The sequence below is a fragment of the Ailuropoda melanoleuca genome, chromosome 10 (assembly GCF_002007445.2).
Source record: "Ailuropoda melanoleuca isolate Jingjing chromosome 10, ASM200744v2, whole genome shotgun sequence".
Lineage (NCBI taxonomy): Eukaryota > Metazoa > Chordata > Mammalia > Carnivora > Ursidae > Ailuropoda > Ailuropoda melanoleuca.
In genome coordinates, this window is record NC_048227.1 from 90587778 (window position 1) to 90601841 (window position 14064).

At 36.7% G+C, this 14064-nt stretch overlaps 1 protein-coding gene across 3 annotated transcripts in view; it reads left to right on the forward strand.

The window, feature by feature from the left end:
* The first annotated feature begins 244 nt into the window (after positions 1-244).
* GRM1 (glutamate metabotropic receptor 1) overlaps positions 245-14064 on the forward strand; it is a 388457-nt gene continuing 374637 nt past the window's right edge. For all 3 annotated transcript variants that reach the window (XM_002922790.3, XM_011229357.3, XM_034669260.1), the window contains exon 1: positions 245-1153. In XM_002922790.3, the coding sequence (XP_002922836.1) occupies positions 454-1153 (700 nt within the window). In that variant the 5' untranslated portion in view covers positions 245-453. The remainder of the gene's footprint in view (positions 1154-14064) is intronic.

Sequence of the window (14064 nt, forward strand, 5' to 3'; positions counted from 1 at the left end):
ACCAGTCTACTTTGATGCACCGGTGAAGAAGGGGGCTCGAATCCCCCTAAAAACGCCTCCAGGNAGAGCTTTGATTTTATTCCTTTTTTTAAAATTATTATTATTATTATTATTATTTTTATTGTCAGCAGCGTCCAGCTCACGGCTGCCGCTACGACGTCCATTGCACTCTTGACCAGTCTACTTTGATGCACCGGTGAAGAAGGGGGCTCGAATCCCCCTAAAAACGCCTCCAGGACAAGGAGGTGGTCCTGGAGGACCAGGAGGAGGAGGAGGAGGGGAAGGAGGCGGGGGTGCAGGCGGCGAAAGTGTTGGACCAGCGGTGTTGGCAAGCAGGACCGAGCTGGGAGAGGCAGGCGTCGGGCATCTGTCTACGTTGCCAGCCTGCAGAGCCGGCTGGCAGGACCAGCGTGGGAACGCGGCTGGCCGGCTGTGGACCGCATCCTCAGCACAATGGTCCGGCTCCTCTTGGTTTTTTTCCCAGCGATCTTTTTGGAGATGTCCCTTCTTACCAGGGGACCCGGCAGGAAAGTGTTGCTGGCGGGAGCCTCGTCTCAGCGCTCGGTGGCCAGAATGGACGGAGATGTCATCATTGGGGCCCTCTTTTCAGTCCACCACCAGCCCCCAGCGGAGAAGGTGCCCGAGAGGAAGTGTGGAGAGATCAGGGAGCAGTATGGCATCCAGAGAGTGGAGGCCATGTTCCATACGTTGGATAAGATTAACGCGGACCCGGTCCTCCTGCCCAATATCACTCTGGGCAGTGAGATCCGGGACTCCTGCTGGCACTCCTCCGTGGCTCTGGAGCAGAGCATTGAGTTCATCAGGGACTCTCTGATTTCCATTCGAGATGAAAAGGATGGGCTCAACCGGTGCCTGCCTGACGGCCAGTCCCTCCCCTTAGGCAGGACTAAAAAGCCTATTGCTGGCGTGATCGGCCCAGGCTCCAGCTCCGTAGCCATTCAAGTGCAGAACCTGCTCCAGCTCTTCGACATCCCCCAGATTGCATATTCTGCCACAAGCATCGACCTGAGTGACAAAACTTTGTACAAATACTTCCTGAGGGTTGTCCCTTCTGACACTTTGCAAGCAAGGGCAATGCTTGACATAGTCAAGCGTTACAATTGGACCTATGTCTCTGCAGTCCACACAGAAGGTAGGCATTGCATTTGGGAAAGAAAGGTACAGAGAAATCGAGTACATTGCATGATATGTGATCGTGATCATAGTATTGTCCCTGTTTTTTAATAACACTGTAGGGAACAGACTTTACCCTTGTCAGTACACGCCCACCAAGGCATTGCCTTTTATCCTCATTCTGTAATTATAGTGTAGGAAAACTGTGTCCCATGGTGTTTTGGGGATAGTAGGAGCCTATCAGATACAAACTCTCCATGAACAGTGTCCAACTGTAGTCTTTGGACTTAGCTGTTTGCCCTTATATTCTGAGTTTGTGTTTGAAAGCCTTGTTTACCCAAGGTGGTATACTACCCTTAAGTGACTGGCTATGATTTTCCAGGCTTAGTGACTAATCCAATACAAGCAATTAGGAAAACAAAACAAAACAAAGCAAAAAAACTTCCTGTCCTCTAAATTGGGCTTGAAAGCTTGATCTTGTCTTGAACAGCTGAAGGTTTTTTGTTTTAAGTTCCCCTTCCTTCACATCCAAAACTTAACCTGTGAATGTTCAATTAATGCAGTCGTCTCCCTCAGTATATCAGAAGCTTATATCAAATTCTGGAGTGTCTTAGATACAATGGAAAAGTAAATAATTTAAATTATTTATTTATTTTCTTTCTATTACATATGTTAAAATTGTCCAGATGCCCTCACTCCTCCCAAGAATTTTCTTGTTTTTGAGAAATAGCACTGGTGACTTCTTGGATTTGAGTTTTGGTTTCGGATTTTTTTCTTTTTACACAATGACTTTGCTCATTAGAATTTAGTTAGATCAATTACTAATCAAAGGATAGTAGATATTAATTTTAAAATGGCTTTTAAAAATGAAATAGATTTACTTGAGGTTAAAAACTTTGATTTTTATAGGGTCTTACTTACATAAATTCTCAAAATATTTCTTACAAAGATTTCCCTTACTCTCCTCCTCTTAGCCTGTATAGATTTGGGGATAAAATGAGACTTTTGAGTCATCTATTCTTAACTCACTTATTATGTTTATAAAGAAACTGATTAAACATTAATGCCTGGGACAATTCACATATATATGCTGGCAAGTGGAAGAGAATCTTGAGGATATTGCTGCATTCATATTTCTTAATATGGAATTATTAAAAGAAAGGCCAGGAAAGAAAGGTATGACTTCATATTCTTTTAACAGTTACACAATATTCAGTTACTGGTGTGAAGTCTGATTTTAGAAATTAAGAGACATTCTTACTGAAGTGGTTATATGGTGATAATGAAAACCAGTGCTTTAATTTATAAAAGGAAAAGAGTTTTCAGGATAAGCAAAAACAGTGTAGAACTATACATTGTGATTTCAGAGTTTGCTTTTGGGGAAAAAAAAACTTTCTGCTGCAATATTGTGACTTATAACAACTGACTCACATTTCTGAATCTTGATTTTTAATAGTGAATGGCATAACTCTTTCAACAAAATCTCATATAACTTTTTTAAGACACAATTTTAAGTTCAAATGTTAATCTCTTACATATTAATGTCTAATGTTAATTTCCTATATTTTAATGCTTAACATAGTTTCCTCTAGTGCTTACGTGGAACAACTTGAAAGCACAAATTAAAGATGTGCTAATTATCAGCATTAGATCTCTCTAAAAGGGAATGGCAAAATCTAGATGGAATGGGACTTACTTAAATATTAAATAATTCTCCCTCCATTGAGCTAGGTCAATGTTTATAGAGATAAGAAGTATAAATTCCTCCTTGAAGAAGTAATACTTCATCACTTTTATACACTAGTTTTATTTTCCATATTTTAATATAATACCATTTTATTTTGGGGTACAGAAGAGTAGAGAAAAGATAATCTTCAATTTGTTTTCCAGTTGCATCACTTTGCTAAAAATAATTGCTAATTGTGGGTTGCTTTCTGACAAGTGGAATTATGCTTTTGGAAAATTAATTGGACTTGTGTTTGCCAATTTTGTTCAGGGAAGGGCTTATATTAAAATTTCACCCTTATATTAGTTTGGATTACTTTGTTTCCTTTCTACCTTCCGACTGATGTGTGTGGCAGAGATAATGTCTCCATACTATTACAGTAGTTGATTCCAGACTACATTGTGTTCATAGAATAGCATCAGAGCTAACTTTGGTGTCTATTACCAAGAGTTTTGCCATTCATGTTGCCTTTTTTTATATGATCTCGTATCTTCTAAAGGAGAATTTATTTCTTTTCTTATTAGACATGATATTTGTGGAAACTAAATTGATTTTATTTTCTTCTATCTGCAAAGAAAGATAACAGTCTCTGTTGTATAAGCTCCAGCTGAAAATTCATTTTTCTTGAGGTTGTGCCCTCCTGCTTCTCAGGGACTCATGGTGTACTGGCCTGCAGGCATTTTCTTGCATCATTTAGTAATTTTCCTGCCTTCAGACTGATGGGGTCACCTACTGGTGACAGTTCCTTGTCAAAAAGCAGCTAAGACCACATATCAGTGTTGTCTTTGCCATCTGGGCACTATTCAGGAAGGAGGCTAGTTTGGATATTAGCAATTTGGAGCTTAGAAATTCTGGAACCTCCAGTGACCTTCACCTCTCCTTTCCAAATTATCCATTCTCTAGTCAATTTATCATCATATTTTTTAAAATTAGAAGTTAGGCTAGTACAGTTAACATCAAAAGTACTAAGTGACTAGGCTAGCGTGTCTTCATTTTCATGGTTAATTTTGATGGACTTTACAATCACGATTGGGGCATCCTATTATTTGAATGTCCCAATTGTTTGTTTATCCTTTTATTATTTTATTTTATATTGAAGTTAAGCTTGGAGATGTTTTCTGTTTGTTTGTTTTTTAAGGCGGCTAGAATTCAGTTGTTATATTCTTTTACATGCATTTCAATCTTCTGCCACATCATCTGTGCCACACTTATCCTTTGGGCCATAACAACTGTCAGTTTACCTGACATAAAACAGAATTGGTGTACATGTGGTTACCTACAGTAGACTCTCCAGAAAATTTCCAGGATTGGTTCTTGAGGAGAATATTGACGTAGGATCTGTTGAAGGGTGAGCACTGAAGCAATAGACCCTTATTCACAAATAAAAATTGAGTGTATTTTGGAGCAAGCTACTCACCTGGAGTATGTGTCTTTAAATATGCTAAGCATAAAATACAGAAATAGCCTACTTCTGTGAAGAATATCTTGGCCAAAGATGCTGTATTTCATCCTTGTGATGAAATGCAGATTCCCCATCAAGAATCAAATTTACCATTTCAAAAAGTTGTAGAAAGCAGTACTTTAAAATAATTCTTTTTAAAAAATATTTTATTTATTTGACAGAGAGAGACACAGCAAGAGAGGGAACATAAGCAGGGGGAGAGGGAGAAGCAGGCTTCCCCCTGAGCAGGGAGCCCGATGCGGCCCGATGTGGGGCTCGATGCAGGGCTTGTTGCAGGGCTTGATCCCAGGACCCTGGGATCATGACCTGAGCTGAAGGCAGACGCTTAATGACTGAGCCACCCAGGTGCCCCTTTAAAATAATTCTAGTTGATTGCATTAAAAGCATTGAACAAGTCCAATAAAGAATATTCCTTGAGTTTGTAGCTTCAAAAAAAATTTTTTTTTGATTGGATACATTTTCATTTGTTTTAAGCCATTCTCTGTCAGTATTTTGTCTTGTAGTGTCAGATGAGTATTGTTACCATAAAGGGTTTAATTATGCTCTATACAGTGCGCTTCACTATATGGTGCTTTTTTGTTTGCAGATACATTTTCATTGTGGTGCACCTTTTTTTGATGCTTGCTTACATTTTATACGAAATTGGCCTTTTGGGAGGATTCTTTTCAAAATCTCATCTTTTTCTTTTCAGAAGCCTTTTTTCTTTTTTTTTTTTTTAATGATTTTTTATTATATTATGTTAGTCACCATACAGTACATCCCCGGATTCCAATGTAGAAACCTTTTTTCTATTTGATATAAAACTTACTTTAAAAGTCTAATGGCTTCAGAGGAAAATCCTCCAAAATCAGTGAACTATTACTTTAGCTAATGAAGGTAGATATAAGAATTTTATTTCTATTAAATATCATATTTTCTAGCTAGGTACCAGTAACTTTCTTCATATCTTTCTTATCTTGATTCCAACCTATTTCACAATAAGTTGCCTTAATAAATTGCTCTATTTTGTCACAAGATAAGGAATGGGAGTGTCTTCAAAGGTTATTTAGGTCAACCAGTTAAAGATGCTTAAAACACCACTATCTTTGCCAAAAAGTAGTTTCCGTATGCTCTGAGTTTCCTATTTGTGATTAGGATTTCTAATGAGAGTGAGAGAATAGAGGATTTAAAGTCAGAAGCAGAATTTCACCTATTAATCAGCTTTCTATATAATGACCTGACTCCCTGAAATTTCCACTAATTCTCCATCAGCCACTGGGAGTCACCCAAACAATTTAAACTCCTCTTCCATGTGATATTTGCCATCAATAAATCCTCTCTTCTTTATGCTATAATTCACCAGTTCTCTCACCCATTTATTCTAGTTTTTAATTCCCTCATCATCACAGATAACTCAAGAAGACCTTAGATAAGTTATTATCCAGAAGTCTTTTGAAACATATGTACTGCTGCTGGGCCATAACTCCTTTTTTTAATGCCTGGGTAATTATTAATATTGATATTGTTATTGTCATTTTTTTTTTCTGAGAGTAAGGCTTTTTTTATTTCCTTTTAAGTGTAAAATTATTAGCTTAAATATGCCTTATCAGTAAGTTCTGGGATTTGATTATTTAATTCATCTTAGCATCACTTTAGGCTCAGGTTTTTGTCCTCAGGATTTAATTATATACATTGAAACTAATAAGAGAGGGTCCTATCATCCATCATCAGCAAACTACTTCCTGGCTAACTCTGGTGGTCGCTCAGTCTTTATGAATTTCCTTGACAGTATGTTTTTCCACTACATACTGTACCACTTTATAGATAAATAAATCAATATAGGTAATTTAAATGAAAAGCCACCAGATATTCAACTCTAATTGAAGATTTACTATACCAAAAGTATATATAAAAATTTTGAAGACTTGGTCGCAGTTACTAAGTACTCTACACTGTAAAGGCGGTACAGTTTGAACACATGTAAAACAAATAAAAGATAAGTGTAGACATTTAGAAACATGCATTTATATATGTTTAGGGAACATTGAAAGAAAATATTGGGGCACCTGGGTGGCTCAGTCGTTAAGCGTCTGCCTTTGGCTCAGGGCGTGATCCCAGGGTCCTGGGATAGAGCCCCACATGGGGTTCCCTGTCCCCTGGAAGCCTGCTTCTTCCTCTCCCACTCCCTCTGCTTGTATTCCCTCTCTTGCTGGCTGTCTCTCTCTCTCTGTCAAATAAATATATAAAATCTTAAAAAAAAAAAAGAAAGAAAATATTGGTGAGTGTAATTAGCTAGTAAAAATTCAGAGAAAAGACTTTTGATTAGTGTTTTTTTTTTTTTAATATGACATTTGCAAAAGTTAGAAACAGTAGTAAGGATGTCCCCATGGGGGATAAAGTAAATGGGTTAGCTTGACTGGAGTGGAGAGTATGGTCCAAGAACTAAGAAAAAAGATAGCAACTCAAATGTGAATTCTTATATTCTGTGACTCTGTGTTTATTGATATGAAGGACAAAAAATGGAGAATCCTGAAGCATGTGCCAAAGAATTTTGATTTTGAGAAAGATATGCCCAATAGAATTTGATGTGATTCAAAGATAATTAAGTGAATTTTACTGAAATATATAGGGGAGATCGATTAAAGGGAAGGGGGAAGCTAACTATGAAAAATTTAGCTATTGTGTAATTCTATGTACTAGGCTGTTGAAATAGTTGGGAATAATTGAAATGTGCTCCTTTGTCAGGGACAAAGGGGAATCTGAACTATCTTTTGTCTTGCAATCCTGGAGGTCCAGAAGAATTTCAGTGTAATTTACAGGCATGTCATGAGTAGTTTTCAAAACCATGATTCTTTAGGTTTAAACAGCATGGACTAAGATTTAATATATTTAATTCAATGTGTACTTTGTCTGAGGGCACATGCATTATTAGCAAGCATGGGTGTGTGGACAAAAAAAAAAAGCTAGGGAGAGTTATGAGTTATTGTATTTTTGATTTTAAAAAAGTGTTCATGTCCAAATAAAAGCTTACTCATCTGGAACCTTGATTCTCCAGCTGACTTTACCTGGGTACTTGAGAGTTGGCTTCTTAAACTCCAACCTTCTACATTTTAAAAATCGAGTTATAGCTGATACACAATATTATATTAGTTTCAGGTGTGCAACATAGTTATTTGATGTTTTCATACATTATGAAATGATCATCTCCATAGGTCTAGTTATCCTCTATCACTATACAAAGTTATTATAATATTATTTGTTATTTTCTCTATACTATACTTTACTTTTTAAACATTTTACAAGGTGATCCTTGCAAATTATACTATACAGTTTTCTGACTTTTTTAAAGAGTGGTAGATTTAATAGATGCTTTTCTTAAATATACAAAGTAATCATTGTGATTATTAATTGTTACATGTGCTGGGATACAGTGGTAATCTTGAAGCTTGTTGAAAAATATAAAGCCATTTATTCCTACCAAAAATGGCCCCAGATTGCCATACTTTTGAGTTTCTATATTTGTTAGTTTTTTCCTATATTGGCTAGACTTATTAAGCCATTTTGTAAGTTATTTAATCAGCATTTAGTGAACAGCTACGCTGTACAAAAGATTAAGATGAAATACAAAGATAAAAAAAAGAGACATCTTCATTATTTTGAGAAAGATTGAACTCTTCTTGATTCTTCTGCCATGCCTTCAATCACCCTATGACTTCATTAGCTTTGGAACAAATTTTTCAAGTAGCTGGCCTGCACAGGGTAGATGGTGATGGCAACTCCTATTTTATGTTTCTAACGTGTGGCTTGGCAGTTGCCATTCCTCTTCAGGCACTAAAATTTTTCACCTAGTGATCTACGGTGCTAATATACAATGACTGTTTTATGGATTTTTAAATAACTTTCCAGGGAATGGCCAGAGTGGTATCATCGTGAAGAAATTTGTCAGAAGCCATATTTTCAGCATGCTCCATAGTAAGGCCTCAGAGGGTTGGGGAACCACAGTGGAGGACAGAATACTTTAGTGGACACCTACAACCACTGAAGAAACAACTCATAGGTCATGCATTCTGACATTAGATTGGAAGCAACATCTCAGTAGAAGAAGATTTTCAGGAAGCTTTGGTTGAAAACCAGAATCAGGCTGAGATATAAAGCCAAAATGATGTGGCTGTCTTATCTTTCAAAGAGCTATCATTAAATTTTTATGTAGAAATATTTTTGCAATGTATTCAAATTTTACTATTTATTTATTTATTTATTTATTTATTTATTTATTTATTTTATTTTTCATGCCTAGTTGCTCTCTATGAATGTCCGTATAAATTTAAGATTTGAATTTACAGGAAAAATTATAATTTTCATACCCTTTCAATCTCATGGGAAGTTTTGTTTTCTTAGACTCGTAGGTATTGTGGTACCAAATATAATGTTAATGTTTTATGAGGAGAATTCATTGGTTAGGTAAAAATTCTCTTTTACCAATTTTAGAATTATCTCTTTTGGTCACTTCATGGCCAAGAAATTGAAAATTCAAGGTGATTATCTAAATGATTCAGATAAAAGCCTAAATTGGCAACTAGAGTACAAAAAATATTTTGGGGAGAAATTCTTTGGTTACCAAGTAAACTTATTTTGTGTTCTAATGAAGACATGACTGTTTATGCATTGGTAAACATGTGTCTATTATGTGTCAGACACTGGTGTTGGTGCTAAGATTACATAAATTAAAGGAATTATAACTATTATTATTGCCATTGCTATTATCATTATTATCAAGGGTCCCATAGTCTGTCAGAAGAAACAAATATGTATAGGTAGTTATAGGTTCATGGGTTATAAAAAGTTAATCATTTGAAAAAAAATAAATGCACAAAAGACTATGGGAAGTGCTATATGTTCATTTCATTTTTATTTGTGAAATGGAAATGATAATCACTACTATATTACTTACCTCATAGAAGTGTTTCAGAGAACAAGGAGATGGTATACTCAACTAAATTTCACTGGCTTTTGTTAAACTGCCATGAAAGAAACAGATTCTTAAGACATTAGCTCTTCTCAGCTGATGAATATTGAGCAAATACATGAAATCAATTAATCAGGTATAGATTTTTGACCCAAAACCTGGTAACATAAGACAAAAATGAAATTCATGGTTAAAAGTGTAGCATGTGCTATAGGTTTTAAGAATCTTTTTCATGTTATAAATGAGAAAACAAAGGCCCAGGAAAATAACATGACTTGCCCAAGACCATAATATTTGTCAGTAGCAAAGCCAGAACTAATTCAACTTTGTGTTAGATACTTTTTAAACCAAACCAAGACTCGATTGTTTGATTGATTAATTGTTTTTAAATCACTTGATTCATCTTCATGCATTCCTCTCCCCTGTGAGGTTTATATCGTTCAGCCAAGGTACATTCTTCCTAACTTTGCTTTTGTCATTTAGTAGCTTCTAGGAGACTCTTCTGTCACCGAAAACTCATTCTTACTGCTTATAGTCCCCCTTTCAATATTGACTCCTGCCATACTTTTGATTGATTCCAGTATTCCTGTGTGTGACCCATTGATACCTATCCTCTTAGTTCAGTGACATCAACTCTCTCCTTTCTCCTCACTTCAGCAACCCAGCTACCCTTGACATCACCAAGAACAGTTCTATCTCTGAACTCTTAAACATCAGAAAGCCTCTGAACAATAGAAGCCTTTTCTTTTCTACTTTTTTTGTGCCCAACTCACCTGCTGTTCACATTTTTCTGGAAAGCCTAGATAAAACCATTTTCTTACTTGATTTGATTTCTTCCCTGGATATATGCAACTCTACCTCCATATTTGTGCTTGTTACCATCTAGTAATAAAACTCCTTTATTAGAGAAAATGAACTTCCAACTTTAAGTGTCTGTTCCACATGAAACTCTAGTTAAAGCTTGTCATTTTTCCCCCATCCCCTTCAGTACAGAGAAATAAAGACCAGAAAGGAGAACCTTTTTTAATGAAAGAAGAAAGAACTCCATCCCTGTGAGGGCTTTGGTCAAGAGTGGGAGATCACACTTACTCAGATGGCTCTATGGTACCATCTCTATAGCAAGTGATCAGGGGTTGTGTACAGTGCATAAGGATGAGAAGAGTTGAAAAGGATGCCTAGAGCCAGATTCCAGGGATCAGGGATAAGATGGGCCCAGTGGGTTCATGGAATTAGCCATGTTTAGAAAGCCATCAGGATAAAATGTACAAAAACAATCCCTTAAGTTTATTGTGCAGATGAGATACAGCTAGATAAATGTAAGATATTATTGTTGTTGTCAGGCTATTCCAACTTTAAATAAGATGTCCTTAGTTTAAATGAGCCAGTGTGAAGTGAATTATAAGAATGTTCTAGAAAGAAGGTGTGCAAATAAACAGAGAAGAGGTATATCTTACTGATTTGCTAACTTTGATCAGCACATTCAGCTTCCCATGTTCTTCCTTCATAACAATTACATCCATAGCATGTGGCCATAGATGAGGGCTTTCCTTTATAGAGTTGGATAGATTATTCTGCAGCTATTGCTGGATCCTCTGAAGCAGCCTCTGTTCTCTGTGATGCTCTGACACATTTTACAATTTGTATGTTATAAAGATCAGAACATAAAAAGATCAATAAACAAATTTCTGACAGTATGTTGAAGAGGAGAAACTGTTTACAATAGAATTTAAGAGGATATTGAGGATATTGAAACAGGGAAACAAACAAATAATATCCTTTTTTCCTGGATAAATAAATATACTGTACTATTTTCACTTTTTGGTTGACAGATACTACTCTGTTGGTAAAGAAGATGTGTTCAGATATCTGTCATAATTAAACAGATGTTTAGTGAGCATTTTTCCTGGGTCAGGCTCTCTGCTGTAGCCATCGATGACCAGAGCTAAACTATAATTCCTCTATCAAGAAGTTCATCATGTGGTGATTACCATTCAATTTGATAAATGCAACTATAGAAGTAGGTGTGAATAGAGAGGTAACAGAGAAAAATGTCACTACCTTTCTCTGGGCCAGGGAAAGAAGTGAGGGTAGCCTCATAGAGGCCTCCCAAAGGAGGTGACACTGAAATTCACCTTATTAGAGGAATAGGAGAACACAGAAGAGTGAATATGAGTAAAAGTATTGATGTAGAAAACAAAGTATGCTCAGGGAACTTAAACATATCATTAATTCTGGAATATATGTTCAGGGAAAAGGATTGGGGAGATATCAAGATGAAAAGGGAGCAAAGACCTATGCCATGAAGGGACAGGATTGCCACATCAAGAAATTTTGTAAACATGGTGAGCCAGTGAAGGATTTTAAACAGAGAGGAAACACAATCAGATTTATATTTTGGAAAGGGCACCCCGAAAATTTTGGGGAGGACAGATTAAGAAAAGAAGTCAGATTGGGGGGTGCCTGGGTGGCACAGTGGTTAAGCGTCTGCCTTCGGCTCAGGGCGTGATCCCGGCGTTATGGGATCGAGCCCCACGTCAGGCTCCTCTGCTGTGAGCCTGCTTTCTTCCTCTCCCACTCCTCCTGCTTGTGTGCCCTCTCTCGCTGGCTGTCTCTGTCAACTAAATAAATAAAATCTTTAAAAAAAAAAAAAAGAAAAGAAGTCAGATTGGAAATTGAGACACAAGTTGGTAGGCCACTGATAGTTGGAAAAGTGGTGGAGAAAAACAACAGTTAATTAATCAATTTATTCAAGAGATGATAAGAGCTTTACTAAAGGAAGTGCCAATGGGGATGGAAAGGAGAATGGATTTGACAGCAGTTTAGTAGAGAGATTAGGATTTAGTGACTGATTGGTTATGAGTATCAAGGAGAAAGGGAAGTCAATAATGACTCCCAGGTTTCCATTTTGTACAACTAAATAGGGAGAAAAGAGGAAGCACAGATTGGGAAAATGTGAGTTTTACAGTAGTTGAATTTGAGGTATCTATAAGACCAGAAACTTGAGAGAACCCATATGTCAAAGATCTGGAAAAGGACGTAGATATCTGATTTGTCAGCAAATAGCTGTGGTTACAACCACAAGAGTGGATGAGATTACCAAGGGAGAGGATATAGAATGAAAAGAGGAACAAGTTAAGGACAGAACTTTGAGGAAGATGAAAATGAGAAGAGGGTCCAGAAAAAGGATGGAGAAAACTAGAAAATAAAGAGAAAGAGGAAGAACCAGAAAAGAACCAGACATCATGGCAGCCAAGGGAGGAGAGATTTTCAGGAAGAGAAGAGTGATAAATATCACAGAGCTGACAGGGAAGGGAGAGTTATAGAAACAGTGCTCTGTACCAGTAGCCTCCACTTCCTCCCAGCTTCTGCCTCTCCAAGAATCTCTCTCTCCTTTTTTAACTCTGAATACTTTAATGTGTATTTTCTACAAACAAGGATAGTCTTGTACTTAACCAAAATATAACCATCAGAACCAGGAGATCATCAGTGACACATTACTACCATTTGACTTTCAGACCCCATCTGAGTTTTACTTAGTGTCCCAATAAAGTCTTTTGTAGCAACTGGATCTGGTACAGAATCAGTCATGTTTCTCAATCTCTTTCAATTTGAGATAGTTCCTCAGTCTTTCCTTGATTTCATGATCTTGACAGTTTAGCAGATAGCAAATCCAATTATTTTATAGAATGCCCCTCAGTTTTGGTTCACTGATGTTTCCTCATGATTAGGTTTAAGTTACACATCTTTGCTAGGAATATTCCAGAAGTCATGCTACATTCCTGTCACCTCACTGCTGAAAGTTATATGATTTAAATTTGTCCCATTACTGATGATGTTAATTTTGATCACTAGATTAATATTGTATTTCTCAGTCTTCTCTTCTGTAAAGTTACTCCTCTCTTCTTTTTAATTAATGAATATTTTATGGGAAGTTTCTTTGAAACTCTGTAAATACCCTGTTAACTGTCAAACTTTTGATTTATTCATTAATTTATTTATGTGAGTATGAACTTATGGATTCCTGTTTTATTCAGTGCATTTTAATCTATTATTATTTATTATCATTACTTTTTTAGTACTAAATTGTCAAGCTGGCTTTTGTGTTCTTTTGATGTGTACCATCATTCTCTCAAAACTCCCTTATTTTCTGGGACAAAAGTTTTTTCGGGTTCATCTTTTACTTTTTTTATTTGAATGTAGTTGACACAAAATATTATATTAGTTTCCGGTGTACAACATAGTGATTCACCATCTCTCTATGCTCTCCATGCTCACCATAAGTGTAGCTACCATCTGTTACAACACGATGCTACTACAGTACCATTAACTCTATTCCCTGTGCTATACCTTTTATGCCCATGACTCATTCAAGGATCTCTTCATTTCTAAACCCACTGGAGGGGCCAGAGACCAGGAGGCAGTGGAGGTGGCAGGTATATAGCATTGTTCCGGGAAACTGGAAAGGGTAGGTGAGAGAGGACGGTAGGTAGACAGAGATGCACTTCTAAGTGAAAACATTTTCTAGGATGAGAAAGACTTAGGCAGTTTTAAGAGATGATGGAAGAAAGTGATAGAAAAGGAAATTTAAGGATAATTGAAGAAGGAGAGTTGCTGAGGAGGCAAGAAGAAATCATGGCTGGGCTACACTGAATAGGAAAAGGCTTTCTTCTGGATGGTGATACAGTTAGGTTTGGGAAAGAGGAGAAAAGAAATGATATTTGGTTGCCTTTGTTTTCTCAACTGTTCATTGAGGGAGAAGGAAAGGGAAAGAGAGCAGTTCAAATACAAACAGGACAA